The sequence below is a fragment of the Vipera berus genome (genome assembly GCF_964194415.1).
Source record: "Vipera berus genome assembly, chromosome: 7".
NCBI classification, from domain to species: domain Eukaryota; kingdom Metazoa; phylum Chordata; class Lepidosauria; order Squamata; family Viperidae; genus Vipera; species Vipera berus.
Genome location: NC_138209.1, coordinates 26,302,667 through 26,321,044, shown reverse-complemented (window position 1 = coordinate 26,321,044; position 18,378 = coordinate 26,302,667). Strand labels below are relative to the sequence as shown.

At 36.0% G+C, this 18,378-nt stretch overlaps 1 protein-coding gene across 4 annotated transcripts in view; it reads left to right on the top strand.

The window, feature by feature from the left end:
- Positions 1-18,378, top strand: part of TMEM131L (transmembrane 131 like) — a 65,808-nt gene that overhangs the window by 46,046 nt on the left and 1,384 nt on the right. For 2 of the 4 annotated variants that reach the window (XM_081332308.1, XM_081332305.1), the window contains 18 exons: positions 1,043-1,181; positions 1,480-1,589; positions 2,530-2,602; positions 4,038-4,168; positions 4,796-4,938; positions 5,319-5,505; positions 6,957-7,142; positions 7,799-7,945; positions 8,435-9,051; positions 9,829-9,983; positions 10,908-11,032; positions 11,569-11,708; positions 12,140-12,319; positions 13,844-13,922; positions 14,476-14,561; positions 16,663-16,780; positions 17,016-17,089; positions 18,135-18,277. In XM_081332308.1, coding sequence (XP_081188434.1) covers positions 1,043-1,181; positions 1,480-1,589; positions 2,530-2,602; positions 4,038-4,168; positions 4,796-4,938; positions 5,319-5,505; positions 6,957-7,142; positions 7,799-7,945; positions 8,435-9,051; positions 9,829-9,983; positions 10,908-11,032; positions 11,569-11,708; positions 12,140-12,319; positions 13,844-13,922; positions 14,476-14,561; positions 16,663-16,780; positions 17,016-17,089; positions 18,135-18,277 — 2,833 coding nt within the window. The remainder of the gene's footprint in view (positions 1-1,042; positions 1,182-1,479; positions 1,590-2,529; positions 2,603-4,037; positions 4,169-4,795; positions 4,939-5,318; positions 5,506-6,956; positions 7,143-7,798; positions 7,946-8,434; positions 9,052-9,828; positions 9,984-10,907; positions 11,033-11,568; positions 11,709-12,139; positions 12,320-13,843; positions 13,923-14,475; positions 14,562-16,662; positions 16,781-17,015; positions 17,090-18,134; positions 18,278-18,378) is intronic. The other 2 variants (XM_081332306.1, XM_081332307.1) reach the window with 2 other exon arrangements.

Below are 18,378 nucleotides of genomic sequence, written 5' to 3'. Positions count from 1 at the left end.
CCTTTAGTCTCTCTCTCTCTCTCTCTCTCTCTCTCTCTCTCTCTCTCTCTCTCTCTCTCTCTCTCTCTCTCTCCCTCTCCCTCTCCCTCTCCCTCTCCCTCTCCCTCTCTCTCCCTTCCCCCACCTCCCTCTCTCTCTCTCTCTCTCTCTCTCCCTCCCTCTCCCTCTCCCTCTCTCTCCCTTCCCCCATCTCTCTCTCTCTCTCTCTCTCCCTCTCCCTCTCCCTCTCTCTCCCTTCCCCCACCTCCCCCCCCCCCCTCTCTCTCTCTCTCTCTCTCTTGCACCAGGATAGAAAAATAAACAAACTGTTTAATATGCAAAACACTTAGCTTTCATCAGCCAAACTGCCATCAGAGTAAGAATAGGAGAGGATCAGAAGTTGTTTTATTCGTGGTCGCTCCCCTGGTGAGCGTGTACACATCAGGGAGCCGATGATTAGCCAGCCGCAGTTGTTTTGTACCTCCTCCCCCCCCTTCTTTGGTCGACCCTAAGCCTCCGTCTCAAGACCTAAAGCCAGGCATGTTGTGGATTCGTTCTTCCTGGGGATTATTGTTGTGGCTACACCCTCCAAATCAGGATCTAATACAGGGCACGTCCCAAAGTCTGACACAGGGCACATTGAAGATTCATCCTTCCCGGGGATCGCTGTTGTTCTGCCTGTAGCAGCGTTGTTCAGATCCTGCAAAGAGCAGACTTGTGCCTGTCGTAAGTCATAACATCGTTCTTCCCATTCCCTGAGCGTCTGGTAAGCAGGTAAAAGGTGTATATGACAGTTAATGGAATTTTCATCGGATAGCCATGCCTCCTTGAGCAACTGGCCGCCCTTGGTGTTTGGCCAATGAAAGCTAAGTGTTCTGCATATTAAACAGTTTGTTTATTTTTCTATCCTGGTGCTCGATTCTTTTCTTTCTAACATGCACACACTCAGGATTCGCATTTTTAGTCTTATTAAGAATATCTATCTATATCTATATCTGTCTATCTATTGATATTTATATCAAAACATTAAAGTTATTGACCATTCTTTTACATATGTTAACAGAAGAAATCTTAGGGAAATTATTCAAGCTGCTTATCCAAAAAATCCTGAAGAAGAATCATCTGCATTATCTTTTCCCCATTTGGTGTCAGAGGTGGGTCTTACACTGAACTTCAATGCAGCTGCACCAAAGAACAGCATGGTGAGATTATATTATTATGTTTGTGGAAAAAATTCTAATCAGTAAATTGCATCAACTTAAAAGAATTTTAACGTCAACTGATGTGTTGGAAAATTGTAGAGCTAGGTTGAAGCCAATAATTTCACTTAACACATTGCACATCCATTGAAATTAGTGGAAAGAATTTTTTTTTACATTTATAATCTTATAAAATATAATTATGTATAGTTGTAAATATCTGATAAAAAATAAAATTTATAACATGCCAAAATATGCCTCAAAATTGTATATTAATAACTTGAATTCTTTAATTATTTAGGTAAAATATTTTACGCTAAGAAACCCTTCATATTTCCCAGTTACATTGCAACTCCTGCCTCTGTCCTTCTATCCTGATCCTCAAGCTCCACTGAGTCTACTCAGCAAATGGTAATAGCTATTAAAGAATATGACTTTTATTTTATTATCTCAAATGCAACACATACAAAGAATTCCATCTATGTCTATGGTACTGAATGTGTATAGTGGGAGGAATGTATAAATCTATTATATTTATACCACTTGAGATCATTCTGGAATAGAAGAATAGATTAAATAAATAAACTGTATGTTTATTAAGTTTATCAAAAAATGTTATGTGTGGAAGCGATAAAGGAGAGAGAGTATGCATAGCCACCACGTTTCCCCCCAAATAAGACTAGAACTCTCTCCCACTTTCTAGCCTAGTGCCTTAACCACTAGACCAGGGGTAGGCAACCTCGGCTCTTTTATGACTCGTGGACTTCAACTTCCAGAATTCATCTGGCTCAGGAATTCTGGGAGTTGAAGTCCACGAGTCATAAAAGAGCCGAGATTGCCTACCCCTGCACTAGACCAAACTGGTTCTCATGATTTGCAGCAATAGGCTGGAAAAGGGGTGTGGAGAAGTAAAACAACAGAAGTGTCATTGCAATGAAGCTTTGTCCCTTTTGTGAATGCAGCAGGATGGCACGACACTGCTTTTTTCACTTGGACAAAAGTAACAATTTCCTCTAGCTATTGTGTAGGAAAATTGGTCTAATTCTCTCAAAATTCTTAATGGTGGCTACATTATGTGTTCTGGCAACAAAATGTATAATGTACTTTTGAACTGTAAAATATCATTTCTTACAGTACAATGACAAGAGTGATATTTCAAAACAATTAAGAATTTGTGGTTAATACATGATTTATGTATTTAATTACATAAAAGCATTAAAAGTATTTAATGCTTTTTTTTGAAAAGAAAATATTTGAATTAAATAGAAACTTAAAGTAACTGAGTGTTTTAGTTATTTCTGTGATGTGTTCTGTCTTTGGGGTATAACTATTTTAATGCATTTTGATACAGGTTTGGTGCAAATATACAATCTATTAATTATACAACCACTGAATTCAGATTGACAGAAGAGTATACTTACAGGGTAAGTTATGTCTTGTGTTAAAGTGATGTAATACATTCAACATTAGGGAACTTAAAAATAAATCTACATTAAATACATTCTGCAGCAACTTACTTTTCCCGGAATGTGTTGTTTATATACACAAAAGGCACTCAACTATTCAGAGTTAATATTTGCTATGAAATGTAGAATTAGCTTTCACATGATGTGCAATATTTATTCATTTTTTAAAAAAAACCTTTCATTGTCTCTGTTGCATATTTTTCATTTTATGGAACAATCAAATAATACAGGGCAAGTCACAGAAAGATAAACCCTATTGTTAGAGAGCATACATTTAAAAGAGCAAAGTTTAGTTAGAAAACAGATTCTAATCAATTGGGATTAAAAAAAATTGGAAGAAAAACTAGCTATACCACTGAATAAAATGATTACCACAGGTGGGTGGGAGTTAGAAAAAAAGTTTGGTAGAAACACCGCCGTATTTTTAAGTGTTATAGAAAATTGCTTCCAGTACAAAAAGAGAGAGAACCTTGAAGAAAGATTCACTTGCTAGTCTAGTCAGTTTTTATATATTAGCATATATAAGGTAATATATCTTAGGTACTGGATGATAGCAAAAAGATACAGTAAACTAGTTACTTGACGCCATCTAATGGTTGTATAGATTTTTACATCCGAAGTATGGTGGTCCTATTATATGTAGAAGTGAAAGTCATTTTGTCTTTGGCAGCAAGAAATTTTCGAATGATTTGAGAGTGATACCCAGTATCTCTAAAAAAAAAAGAGTATAGAAAGACTGCATAATGTTTATTTGACTGTATGGGATGGATTCTATGATAAAATGGTTCAAAATTAGTTAATTTTATTGGAAATGTAACCATCATGTTTAATTTGTTCATTGATTTCACCAACTTTAATCTGTAACCAGTTTATTAATTTTGGTACACATGTTCTGTAGTTCTGATATTTCAATTTAAGGTTGTTGTTCTCTGTGTTGCCTAAGCTGTTGTTTATGCAGAAAGTAATAGTGTAGAGCAGGCATGTTAAACTTATGACATCACGTGATGTATTGTGACTTTTTCCCCATTGCCTGCAATGGGGAGGGTGCGGTTTCATTGTGATGCATCTGGCCCGCGGGCCAGCAGTTTGACATGCCTAGTGTAGAGTAAAAATAATATTAAATTTATTTATGTATTATATCAATTTATATAGTCATCCATTTCATAATTACAAGTCTGAGTGGCAAACTTGTTTCTTGATTTGATGCTAAAAGTAACACACTGAGTCTTACACTCAGTAACATTCATTTCTTAGTAAACAATTTGAAAAAGAATTATTTTCTTACAAACAAAAAAGGGCATCGGAATATTTTGTTGATCTTATTAATCTTTATTTTAAAAATATACAAATATAAATAACATATTTTTATTTTGTTTGGCGGGGTGAACCACAGGAAGGCCATGACTATATCAGATCTAGTTCTGAGTTGCTTCATTTGAAATTGCAACCCCTAGAAATGAAGAGAGTTGGAGTTGTCTTTACACCTCTTGACTACAGGAGAGTAACTTCCCTTATATTAGTCAGGTAGGTCTACTTTTTACTTTCTTCAAAAAGGCTGAAGCTAAAAAGTTCATTGCAGATGTTTTAAAACACTTCACACCTGAAGTATATGATGTGATGTAAACCACTGGTCCCCAACCTTTCTGTCTCCATGGACTGGCAGCAGTGGTGGGGAGGGAGAGAGGGGATGGTTTCACATGCACTTGCCTGCCGCTAGTGTGGCCCGGTTCCCAACAGGCAGAGGACGGGATCCAGGGCTTGAGGTCCGGGGCATGGACTGGGTGTTGGGGACCCCTGATGTTAACTCTATAGTTCGTATGTATAATGTATCTATATGTCCTCGAATATTTTATACATTATATGCCTCCAGTAGTCAGTTTTGTGCACACAAATATAATGTTCTTAGCTTTCCATTACTGAAAATCCTTTTTTCCTTCATTAAAGTCGGTGTCAATTGAAGATGTTCCTACCCATGAGGTCTTTAGGATAAGTTAATTCATTAATAATACATTAGGAAAAGGAATTATCACTGTATGTTTCTAATTTTTGTTTTGAGATATATTGTGCATATTATATGGTGTTGGGTGATTTGTGATGGTGCTAGTATTCTTTTCTTAAATTAGTTACTAAGTTTGCATTGATTTATTGCAGGAATAATTTGACAATTCTGGATATGGTTTATGTTGAAGGCACTGGAGCAAGAGAATTATTGAAAGTAGGGGGAAGGTTACCTGGGGCTGGAGGATCTCTTCGATTTAAGGTGCCAGAGTCAACCCTTATGGACTGCAGACGACGTGAGTGCGAAACTTGTCTGTTGGTAAGGGGTTGAATGGGATTAGTTTCAAGTGTACAGATATGTATGGTGAGAAGGAAGGTGTGTAGAGACTTAGGTTCATAACATGCATGTATGTTTATTCACACGTCTCTGATTCCTGTTGTGACTATGATCGTAAATATGCCATAAATGGATGGATAATATATAATGTAGTATAGAAAGTTTTTTGCGTTAATACAGGCAAAATGTTGAAGGGGCATTGCATATCATTGTTATTCCCACCTAACCCTCCTGCCTTGCATATAAATGAATGTATCATAGCAGCATTATGGGAAGATTTGTTAGCATTATAGATTGACTGCTAGAAAAATAACAATATATCAATTTTATGATTTTCAGAACTGAAGGATGGCAAGCATATTCTGTCTATCACAAAAAACTTTAAAGTTGAGAACATTGGTCATCTTCCTATTACTGTAATGTCTATGAAAATTAATGGGTACAGATGCCAAGGATATGGGTTCGAAGTACTTGACTGCAGGGAGGTTTTTTTGGCACCAAATTCTTCACGTGACATTAGCATTGTGTAAGCATTTGTTCTTTTATTGATAAATTTATTGTTTCTTACAATTGTCTTTAAATGAGTAGAAGATTCATTCCCTAAAAGATCTTCATAGAAAATAGTATAATTCCCAAATTCTTCCTAGTAAAGATTTTAACAAAATTTTACTTCAGTAACATATTCTGTAACATTCTGCAATGTTATTTCAGATGTTGAGATTAATCTTTTAATACATAGTTTGCTTTGCTGGCTGCTTAAATCATTATTTATGGTTAATTTTGGTCATAATTACCATAATTCAGAGCAGTGAGTGTTTTAGCCTTCTTAATGCAATCTTTTGGCAAAGGCATTTCTTGTTACACTATTCCTGAACTGCTTTGCATTTCACAGTTGCTGATATTACATAAGAGAGAAGTTTAAAGAGACTGCGACAAATATATTAGAACAAGATTATGCATTCAAAGCATTTTCTCATTTTGTGTTCAACTTTTCACTGTTCAACTTTCTGCTAAAAATGGAACATATTTTTGGTGAAATCCTGTTATCCAGGCATTTACCACTTTTTTACTTTCTTTGGTACATGTCTATTTGGATGATGCTTTGGTACTATTACTACTGCCTGGAGTAGTTAATGAGGCCATCATGTGGATATGTAGCTTCAGCAGGTCTCAACAGAACAGTTTATTCATGGTTTAAATGTGTGCGTGTGTATGTGTGTGAGAGAGAGAGAGAGGAAGGGAGGGAGGGAGAGAAAGAAAGAGGAGTACCTTCATGAAAGTATGCTTCCACAAAAGAAAAACTGACCTTCACCATCTTCTTGCCCCTACCGCTGACACAGTGTACCCAGCCTGGTCCTCCATGAGGCAGCTGCTGACCATATGAGACCTTCTTCCCAGTCCTCACAAGGAAACTGCCATGTATGATCTTGGCAAGAAAGCCTTGCATACCTTTTCAGCAGTGGGAGCAAGAAGAATAGTGAATGTCAGCTGGGTGATGGAGCACCCCATAGAAGAGTAAGGCTGCAGGGATGGGAAAGATAGGCAGGTGAAGTGCAGGTGGTCTACCAAGCATCTGCATTTTGAACACATGAGCACTGTATCTTAGAGCAGGTATCCCCAACCCCCAGTCCGTGGACCAGTATCGGGCCACGGCATGCTAGCAACCAGTCTACACAAACAAGGAAAGCCCCATCCACAGGATGCAGGTAGCACACAAGCCCATGTCCCCTCCGGTCCGGAGAAAAACCTCTGTCCATGTAACCAGTCCCTGGTGCCCAAAAGGTTGGGGATCTCTGTCTTAGAGAACTAGATGTAAGCACATTTTGTTCAGTGCCACCATAACTTTGAATGGTCACTGAATGAACGGTTGAGATTTGAGGACTACCCGTATTGATCTTATTCCCAGCAAAAGCAACTATAAAACGACTATTTAAAAAGCCTCTAGCTTCATTGTCTTGGTTTCTTTTTCTGGTGCAGTTTTACTCCAGATTTTACATCATCTTGGGTTATTCGTCAGCTAACTCTGGTTACTGCTGCTGGCATCGAGTTTCACTTTACGCTCAACGTCACCCTTCCTCACCATCTTTTACCCATATGTGCAGATGTGGTACCAGGGCCCAGTTGGGAAGAGTCATTCTGGAGGCTCACCGTACTCTTTGTAAGGTAAATCATTTAAGAATCTCAGGATGCTTACAGAAATAAACTCTGTAACAATAAAGGAATAATTATTAAATAACTAACAGATGTGCATGTTTTAATCAACTGTCACTAAACTTTTCCTCTAGTAGATTTTTAAATTTTCATTATAAAAGAGGAGGTTTTTTGTTATTAATATTGATGAATACAAAACTCTTACATTTACTCATATGGCTAGTTGATCTTAATGCAATTGGTTGGTATCCACTCAGGCACCGAAGAACATACAAACCCCGGAAGAGGATATCCTTAGCTGTTAAACAGAAACTAAAATATATGAAGGTGTTGCTAGTCTGACAGTGAACTTATTCTGGTGGAGAAGAATCATACGAACCAGATATCATCTTCAGTGGGTTTTGCATCATACTAGGCTCAGTAAATTCTGGAATCTTATCAGAATCATGCCTAACTTTAAAATAGTGTTTGATAGAATGCATGCCATGCAGTTTTACATATTGAACCCCTTACAAAACAAAGTTTAGGATATGGCGACTTGTATAACAATAGTCATCCTTTGACTATAACTTCTCGGTGCCTTCAAATGTATTTTATCAAATTGAGACTGAGCTTTAAATTTTGCACATTTCTCATTACTGTTTCTGTGCATGTGTTTGCATTTACAGTTTGTCCTTATTTGGTGTGATCTTGATAGCTTTCCAGCAAGCGCAGTACATTCTAACAGAATTCATGAAGTCCAGACAGCGGTCAAACCACAATTCTGCGCTGCAAAACAACAATTCTGTGGACATCATCAGTTCTGAAACTTACAAGTAATGTTTTTTCCCTTTCTATATAAAATTCCTAGAAATTTCATTTAAAAATTATACATTAGCAGTAGTTGGTATTTCTAGCATCTTAGTTGGGATGACTGTTGTTTTATACTGAGAAGACGAGTTACTGTTTAAAAAAGTTGTGGGCATGCATACTATAGATGTGCATATTTGCATATCCGAGCATATGTATATTTGCATATTGTATCTCCAGTGGAAGAGGGACAAAAAACTAGGAGAGATGGACATCATATAAGTTTACTAAATAAATAAAAATAATATTCTGATTATGACATATATTAAGGGAGCCAAGAAATATAAAAGTGAAAGACAGAAAACAGAATAATCCTTTTAGAAGTATCAGCTTGATTTCAAAGTTTCATGCTTGGTTCCATGTTTTGCAGCTTTTTTACTGCTTTGTTTTTGGCAATTGTCTAGAAACCATGCAATCTTTTTATAGTAAGTTTTATAACTTTATTTTAAAATCAGGAGTAGCTGCAGAGCGTTTACTGAGACTTACAGTTCTTCTGACAAAGGAAAAGGAAAAGGCTCCCTTTTGGCGGGCAGTGCAACCAGCCGTAGCCAGAATGCAGCCAAGAGAAGTCCAGCAACATACAGTCATTCTCAGAAGAAACATAAATGTTCTGTATACTACGGCAAACAAAAATCAAGCACAACAACTAGCAGCAACACTCTGACCACAGATGATAAGCCGAGCCAGTCAATTGAAAATCCTATCTCAGCACCAAAGGAAGACATTTGCACTGTTAGTGAAAACTGGCTGAGCTTGAAATATGCAAATAACGTAAACATAAACATGCAAAAGAACTTAACACATCCAGGGAACTTTGTAGATAAAGACGAAAGTGCATTAAAAAGTGCATCACTTATGAAAAATATTTCTTCAGATTGCAATTTGAAGGAGGGCCTTCAAACAAATATGTTTCCTAAGGAAACGAATCTTAAGTCTTCAGAAAATTTAGCTGAACTCAAAGAACCTGAGTTATGTCCTTCAAAGTCATCAAAGAAATTGTCTGAAAGTCGCCTTCCAAGATCTTCACCTCAACAACAATCAGAATTTCAAGAGATTTCAAGAAAAAATGGCGGTAATTTTATCTTTAATCAAAAAAGGTGTCATTTTGAATAAACTCAACAGAGAAATATGCATGCCAGAAAATAGGTTTTTGTAGAATTTAGAAAATAATGCTAGAATTATGACCATAGAAGCTGTACTACGTCAAATACGTTAGCAATTATAACATACTGCAATCCAAGCATTTTAATGCTTTTTTAAGAAGTGGCTTTTAATTGGATTTTCAGCATTTAACAGTTATAGAAGATATAAAGATATGACACAAAGGGTACAATTTTAGGCATATTTACTAAGATTAAGATGAATTGTAAATGAGGAAATTCCTTCAGAGTAAGTTTTAAGGTGATTGAAATTCAAGCATGTTTTTTTTCACCTTTATTTTGCTTTCCAGGAAGAAAAGGGTTTTGCCAATGTTAGCAAAACTCAAGTTTTATTTATCTAGTCAGGTACATTTTATTTATCTAGTCAGATAAATTTAAAATCTGTTTAAAGTATTTTATGAAATTATTTTAGTCAGGGCTTTTTTTCTCATAGAACGTTCAGAACGGAGTTCCGGCACCTTTTTTGGATGGAACCTTGTAGGGTAGGCAAGGCGGGTTGTATGACGTGTGAGTTCCGGCACCTTTTTCTTTTACAAAAAAAGCACTGATTTTAGTTAAGAAATTGAGAATTTTTAAATCCAATCTAACATGACACTAACTTTTACTATAAATTTCAAGTAATACAGGTCCATAATTTTTCATGACTTATTAGTGGTTATTACAAAGTACATGTCTCTTTATTGCTTAAGGAAATAGTCAGCAAGTGCCTCTCAGGAATGAAACAGGAAACTGTGAGACGTTGCAAAAACAGGCTAACGAACAGCTTTCCACAGAGAAGATAGAGAATAAAGGACTTAAAGATGAATTACTGTATTCTGGAAAACGGGAATTGATTTCTGCTGGGGTTCGTATTTTATATCTCCTTGTTGCAATATTCAGTTTTGTTTTTTTGTTTTTTTTAAAAACAATACAATATATCGGAGGCAGGGTTAAATATGATCGAGTTTGAGCAAAGTTTTGTTGAAGCTAATAAAAGCCCAGTGGTTTCAATGAGATGAACTTTATATAGTAGTCATATTTCTTTTCTTGTTTCACACTTTTAAACAATTGTTTACCAGTATGCCCTGAGCACCGTGTGTGTTACAGTAATTGGAATTACTAGCAGTAAAGTACAAGCAATATAAACAATTGTTAAAAAGAATAAACACTTTCAAAATAAGAAGATTGGTTGAAGTGGGTTAATGAGCTCCATTTTTACAAATTAGAAAATTTAAATGATTTAATTAAAAACAATTGTTTCAAGGCTGTCCATGGTCTCTTAGATCACATTAGCTGCTGTATAACCTACACGAGATAAACTGTTTGATTCACTTTAGATTTGCCATTTTGTGATCTTAACACCAGAACAAAAGTATGCATTGATGAAACGTACCTTTAATTTTCTCTTTGATTAACCCTGGCTGCAACTATATAATAGAAAGCTGAAATAACTTTTCAGGAAACCTTAAACCTCAGTGGAACAACAAATAACAGTGAATGAATGAGTGAGTGAAAAGAAAAAAGAAAGAAAGCCAGAGGGAGCATTTATAATAGGTCTGCTTATAGCTATGCTGATCTAGATAATGTCAGTCAAAATCGTATTACCTATTCTTGCTCCTGTTCCAGCCCTTTCTGACTCAAAAAAAGAATAAAAGTATCAGAGAAGAAATAGAAAAAAAAGATTTACGTTAATATATTCAGCATCATAAAATGGTAGTCTTTCAACAGTTAGTTATATTAAATATGGTTCTAGCACATATATATTTCAAAAATTAGTTGTGTCTTTCAGCAGGAAGAAGTTCACCCCAAAAATGGATCTCAAGAGAAAAAAGATGGACAGTTGCCCAATACTAGCTGGAATAGACATAGGACAAATAGAAAAAATAAGAAGAAGCATGTAAACATATCTTCACGGTATGCATCACTACCTTTACATATTCACATTTTTTAAATTAGAAAATCAGCACTGTTTCACTTAAATTTTATTGGATGTGTTCAGAGAGTGCTTCTACTCTAGCTTCTTTGAGTATATTTTTATTCTGAATGTTCCTGTCTATAGAAGGAAGGACTTTTCCCCCCCTCCTGGTTCCTTCCTCTTCTTCCATTACTATTTCTGCTGCTGTGTCGAGGGGTTTCCGCAATATTTTAGAATAAATGCTAAAAGAACTCTGAGGAAAGAGAAAATGAAGAAACCTGGATCAGAAAGCTTTGTCAAATAGAAATAGTAATTATGTGTAAGAAACGGAAAGTCTGGTTCCATCTATTACTGTATAATTATTCTCTTCACTCATTCTCTTGTTAACATGTAACTTAGGTATTTCAGTTGCTATTCAAGTGTGATTTAAAACCCAAGCATCTAATCTTAATACTAATTGTTGCCATTGTTCATTTACTGATCAAAGTGGGGGGAAAATAAGGCGTTTCTTCTTGTTTGGGGGATATTTTTACAGCGTTCCTGAGCAGACTGAGCTGAAGCATGTGTGCAGTGAAAGACATGAACTTAGAACTACTATTAATATAAGAAATTGGTGTGCTCAAAGCAACAGGGAAACTTGCAAAGGAGATGATAAATCTGCACACAGAGAAGCAGGTAGGTAGTAAAATGTAAATGGAAGACAAACAATAGGAAACAGGTTTTTTTTAATTAGAAATCCTTTTTTGTGATTTTGGTTCTCAAATTAAATCCAAGAAATAAATTGATTTGATTTGATGCTATAATAAGGAGAACATCCTAGACTTTATATCTGACCGCTTGATTGGGAGAATGGGAACCAGTGACAAAAAACCCCATACTTATAATCATACATAAAACTCTGAACATTTCTAAACTTCAGGGATAGTCATAGTTTAGAAATGAGCTCTCTCTAATTCTGCCATTTGTTAAAGTTGTTTAATTTTTCTATCTAACAAAAGACGGAATAGAAGAGAAAGTCTGATATCCTGGTAATCACATGTTTGGTTATTGGCAAGAATGCAATGGGACGAGTGTTAAAGTTTGCTTTTGTTAACTGCTTCCTGAAGACGGTTTCTACCAGTGGCCTAAGAAGAAGTGCTTGGAAAGGTTTTGCTCAGATTCAAGTTCAGATTGTGGAAGTTCTTCTGGAAGTGTACGGGCCAGTCGCGGCAGCTGGGGCAGCTGGAGCAGCACCAGCAGTTCAGATGGAGATAAGAAGATTCCTAGCAGACATTTCCTTCCTTCAAGTATGTATGTGGGCTCTGGACACGTGTTCTTTTTCTTTTCTGCTTTGGGAAAACGTCATTGCAAGTCACTGTCTTTACATTAAACTCTGAAGTCCCCCCGCCCCCATCTTAATAATTGCTATCTGGAAAATAATCTTAACTGAAAATAACAAAAATATCTTAATCACTCCTATTGAAGTATTTAAAATAAGCATAACTATTTTAGGGGATAATACACAATCAGTTTATTTTAAAGGGATTGTGTTTAAACCAGATTTCCAATGAACTATTAACATATCTTCAGTCACATATTTGAACATCGCTTCTAAAGAATTTGTCCCACTTTTATTATTTTTATAAATAACTCAAGCCTCTTCCTCCCATTTGTCCCGTAACAATCCTGTAAGGTGAATTGGGCTGACTTTCATGCCTAAGGCAGGACTAGAACTCACAGTTCCTGGTTGCTAGCCCAGTGCCTTACCTGCTAGACCAAAACTGGCTCTTTTATCTTTGTGTTATTTTGAAGTTTAACTACAGATAGTCCCTGCTTATAACCACTCATTCAGCAACCATTCTAACTCCCAGCAGCACTGAATGAGGAAAGGTATGACCAGTCCTTGGAATTGCAGCTATCACAGTGTCCCTCTGATCATGTGATCATGATTCGCATGCTTGGCAATTCACAGTTACAACAGTCCCAGTATCCAGTTAAAAGCTTTACTGCTGGCTTCTGGCAAAGTCAGTTGGGGAAACCAGCAGGGGGTAGCAAAAGGCAATTGCATGGCATTGCACTTGACTGTGGAATTTGCTTAATGATGGCAGTTGCAACTGCCCTTGGCATGGTCATGCAATGCCACACTTTGCAACTGTGTCACTTGGTGGTCCCAATTACTATCATTAAGTGAGGACTGCCTGTATAAACAATTGAGTCTTTTCATTAACAATTCCTATTTGTTTTTTTTGTTAACCTTTATTAAATGCATTGGGATTACTATGAATGCATTTCAATAGTCTCATGAGTTGTTAATAGCATAGTTTAAAGGGACAATGAAATCAAAGCCAATGTACTTTGAAATGTATTATTTGTGAAGACGTGTTTATTTGTATAGTTATTTACCAAAAGAGCTGTGGTGACACAGTGGTTAGAATGCAGTATTGCAGGCTAATTCTGCCAGCAGTTCAATTCTGAGGTCAGTGAATGAGGATCCAGATTGTCGGGGGCAATATGCTGACTCTGTAAATTGCTTAGGGTTGTAAAGGGCTGTGAAGCAGACTAAATCGAAGTGCTATCAAATTTTATACATTATGAATTAATTTTTACTGGCATTGTAATCTTAGATGCTAGTTCTGGATGAGGGTGCTATATCTGTTCCTCAATCTTTTTCTTTTCTTTGACTATTTGAAATTGCTACAGAAAAGAAAGAAAATATCTAGAAAGATGCTAAAATTCCTGTTAGGGACTGCCTGTTAAATCATATAGTCCCAAAGTTAGTGCATTGTACATATGTTATTCCAGTCCCTGATTCTTAATTTTGCTTTTTGCAGGAGAAAATATTTTATGTAATGATTTTTCACCTGATACTCCCATCACTTTAAATCTTTCTCACAGCATCTGCAACACCAGGTAAAGGCTTTTAATACTTCCTCTTTTCTATAGATCACTCACAGACCAACTGCTTCAAATATAACTAGCAAAGAAATGAAAAGTAAATGTTCTAATTCTAAACTTACTTATACATTTGATGGTGTGTTTTTTACTGTTTATTTCATACAAAATATTAATGTGCCCCCTTTTTTGGTTTAACAATATAAATATATTTTTTAATCCTTCTCAGTTCCTGTCCATGTTTTAGGGGAGCCATATAGAAGTGGTTTGCCATAACCTGTGGGATGGGTTTTTTTTTTTGTCAGTGTAGCTAAGTTGTAGATTTTCTTGGTAATATTAACTAATATTAACTGTATTTTGAGCTCAGACAAAAGAACGGCTAGATGCTGCCATACAAATATTTTGATCAAAAACCTGTATACCATTCCTCTGTTTGGTTACATTAGATACTATGCCTCAAATATATGTGGATGTCCATTTATGAACATAACTGTAGTCATACTCTTTGCGGTGGAAAAGTTATGTGTGATCATTAAAAATATAAGAATATTTATCTTTATTTTATTTTTAGTGGAGAAATGAACAGTATCGCACAGTATCCAGAGAATTTGTGTCCCAGCTTCACTGATTTAACCACAGATCAAGACAAAAATGAAGGTTGGTTAATTAAAAAAAGATCTGATGCTGTCAATTTCATGCATATTTTTTATTGTTTGTAATATAAGGCAGATCATCCAAACAATCCTCCATTATTCGTTTTCTTTCTTTCTGATATATCCAAATTTATATGACTAATGATTAACTTATTTTTAATATTGTTTCACTAAGATTTATGTAACTCAAATGAAACTAGGTAGCTTATTTAGGATGAACTGTTGCCTAAATTTCACTAACTTAACAGATATACATTAAAAATTGCTTTGCATTTCTTTCTTTTTACCTCTATTAAAAGATAATCTACCCTCAAGGTTTTGTTATTGTTAATTGTTCTTATTTCTCTCTTTTTTAAGCTTACTATACTCTTAGTTTTTTCCTTCTGTTTTTTTCTGTTTTTGTCTTTTCTGCTTCCATTTTTACTTTTTATTGTTGTTTAGTTTGCATTAGTTTTTAGTGTTGTAAATTGCAATCTTTAATAAAAGTACTACAAAAAATTAAAATAATGTTTTCCCCACAAATAAGAACTGCTGATCAGCTTATTGTTCACAAGAGGTCTAAAATAAGTCTGATGAGAAGTTTTGTCAGAGATAAAATAAGTTTAAAAGTGCATTTCCTCCTTTCTGAGTTAATCAAGAATACCAACTTTCATGTAAATAGATTGCGATATAGTGGTGGGATTTACGGGCAGATATTAAGAAAATGACAGACAGCATAATCTCAGAAATTAGGTAATAAAATTATACCAGATATAAATAAATGAAAAAGTAAACTAAGCCTTTTTGCTTATTTTATTGCCTAATTAATTGTCATCTAAGTCATAAAATGTGAATGATGAATGGGAGTATAAAATGGTTAAAGCAGAAGGAGTTGCACATCCAGCATTTTCAGAACAAATATCCCATTTCCCACAGACTCCCATTTTAAAATATTCCTGCTTCTGGAAGGTGCATTTGAAAAGACTGGAATAGTCCTGTGAATATAATAATTCAACATCCTCCTCTAAAATCTATTGGCCTCAAATGGACAGGATTACAAAGGAGACTTGGGGGCTAACATATCACTTTCTGCAAATATCTTATCTTTCCCAAAATCTCTAAGGATTCAGCTTTGGTCCGTAGGAAGCCCTCACTTAAGCAAAGCAATTGGAACTGGAATTTCTGTTAAGTGATACAATCCTAAAGTGTGTGATGTCATGTGGCTGCGTTGCTTAGCAACAGCAATGCTGCCAGTCCTCATTGCCGACATTAAGGATTGTGGTTCATTAAGCAAAGACCTCGCATGACTATGATTTGCAGCTTCTCACAAGCAAAGTCAATGGGGAAGCTGGCAGGAAGTTGTGAATCCCAGGTGCCTCACAGGCTGGGGGGGATTGATGCGCTGGAGAAAAAGCAGCAGGAGCGACTTGTAACCTTCCCTGTGGGAATCTGGCAAGGAGGATGACAAATTGTAGTCCTATGACCACGACACACTGCAATTGTGTGAGACAATTGCTAAACACTCAGATTACGTTCACATGACCATCCAGAACTTTTGAGAAACAGTCATCAGTACCTTTTGTTCAGCACATATCTCCTGAATTTGCAGAGTTTGATACTGGCTGAATATATAGTCATAACTTTTACAACAAATTCATATGATGTATAAGCCTTATGACCCTCAATTATATTGTACTTGAACTTTTATATTAAAACTGTATAAGCCGCAGCCTATTAAGTGGCTAGATAGAATGTTGTATCTTGAAAAACTTAGTTTGTCTTGGGAGAGATGAAACATTGCATAGCATTTTAATGCTGGTGCTTGAAAGTTTTTTAAAAATATATATTGTGTTAATATAGAGCTGAGAACTGCCCCCGACCTCCGATCATTCCGCCGGGGCCTGAAGACCTGGCTCTTTGAGCTCTCGGGCCCAGGCTGAGGAGAAATTTTTAATTGGGGTTTTAATCGTGTACAGGGTCAATTTAATATTTTTTAATATGGTTTTAACTTTTGTATGTTGGATTTTTTTTAATTCCCTGTAAACCGCCCTGAGTCCTCAGGGAAAGGGCGGTATACAAATGCAACTAAATAAATAATATGTTATAAATTTTATTTGCCTTTCTAGGTCTCTATCCAGCAGATCTGTGGTCATCTCAGCCTATCTGCCTGACAAATAGTATGAATTACAGTCTTGAGAACAACGTATCATGCATGATCCAGGAAAACCCTTCATTACATAATGGGCAGGTTTTTTATTTATTTATTATTTATTATATATTTTTGCTATGGACTTCACAGTCTGAGATTGTGTTGGGCATGGGAACTGTGAGTTGTCCTCTCATATCTGGAAGCTGTAGAGGGATCCAGTTTAGGAGGGGCTGTTTTATCAGAAATATGTTTTTGTTGTGATTTTTGAGCCAAGGTATTGGTTTTAATTCAGTCTTTCTGAAATTTTTCTTACACTTTTTTATCTTGCAGTAGCTTTGTTGATTGGAATCCAACCTGTGATGGCCAGCTTAGCATGTACTGTCCGGTAGAAGTGAATGAATATGGTACGTCTTCTACCAAACCATCAGTATTTTATATGGAAATAGATGCACTTAAATAGGCATTCAGAATTCCATTAAACACCTTTGGTTATTATTCTAGCTTTTGTAGTGTCTTTTGGACTCCTGTCCAGATTATACTCTTTTTTTGTACACACTCATTTGCACTTTCTCATGTCCTTCTCAGTTAGACTGGCAGACGGAGAAAAACTGCCAAATCTGGATCCAAAAACAACTCAGAGTCAGGAGCCCTTTTATTCCCCAAATCCTTGCTAGCTTTGCTTTGTTGACTGACAAGACCAGCAACTATTCTTTCCTTGTTAATTTACAAATCTGGTAGCTGTTGATGGGATTTGGGGAAGAGATTCCCATGTGCTCAGGCCCAATTTCTTTTGTTTGGGTGAGGTGACATTTTTCATTTGTCTCCTTAACAACTTAGTTCCTTCTTATCTATCTCCCCAAACGGATCTTTCAGACTGGATTCCTGGCTTTTACCCACCCTGGTTACTTGCCCGCTTTGTCTTTAGGCATGGCAGCTTTCCTGTTTCAGTCTCACAGCACCTTCCATTTCTTTGAAATGGATGTTGTTCTTCATTTACCCTACCTACATTATTATTTAGTATAGATTGTCTTCCTCCCCTCCTATATAAATAAACAAAAAATAGGATATAAAAATGAAATCCAGTTTTAAGTCCAGATCAATTTATGATGGGCTATGCAGGTATGTCATTATGGTAGCAATGGGAAGTAATTTTCTGCCACATTATTTTGGGAATTTTAAAATTTTCCAAATAGCCTTGGAAAGTGTCCCATGTAAATACTAATCTGGGCTGACCCCCTTTTGGTTTATGAAGATTAGCCAGAGTTGATTATGTGCTGTTGTCAGCTGGACATAAAAGCAGGATCTAGGATTCATAGAGTAATTATTTGGCTAACTAATGTAAATAAAAAGCATTATATATGTTTATTCATACAATATATATATATATATAATTGCACTTTGATATAAAGTTGACTAATACTGAAAATCCTTCTATCTCCTAAAATAAAGAAAATATGAATTACCATAATGGCTTTCCATGCACAGAAGAAATTCAAAATTCAAGCTTCATTGATCACACCTGTCAGTCTTCATGGAACACCCCACCTAATCTTCCTCCAACATGGGAACCCACCAGTTATGTCAACCCAACTGTAAGTATTACTAGTGGGCTGTTTCATGCATTCTAATAACAGTTCAAATGTAATTTTTTAGGATTGTGGTGGCACAGTGGTTAGTATGCAGTATTGCAGGC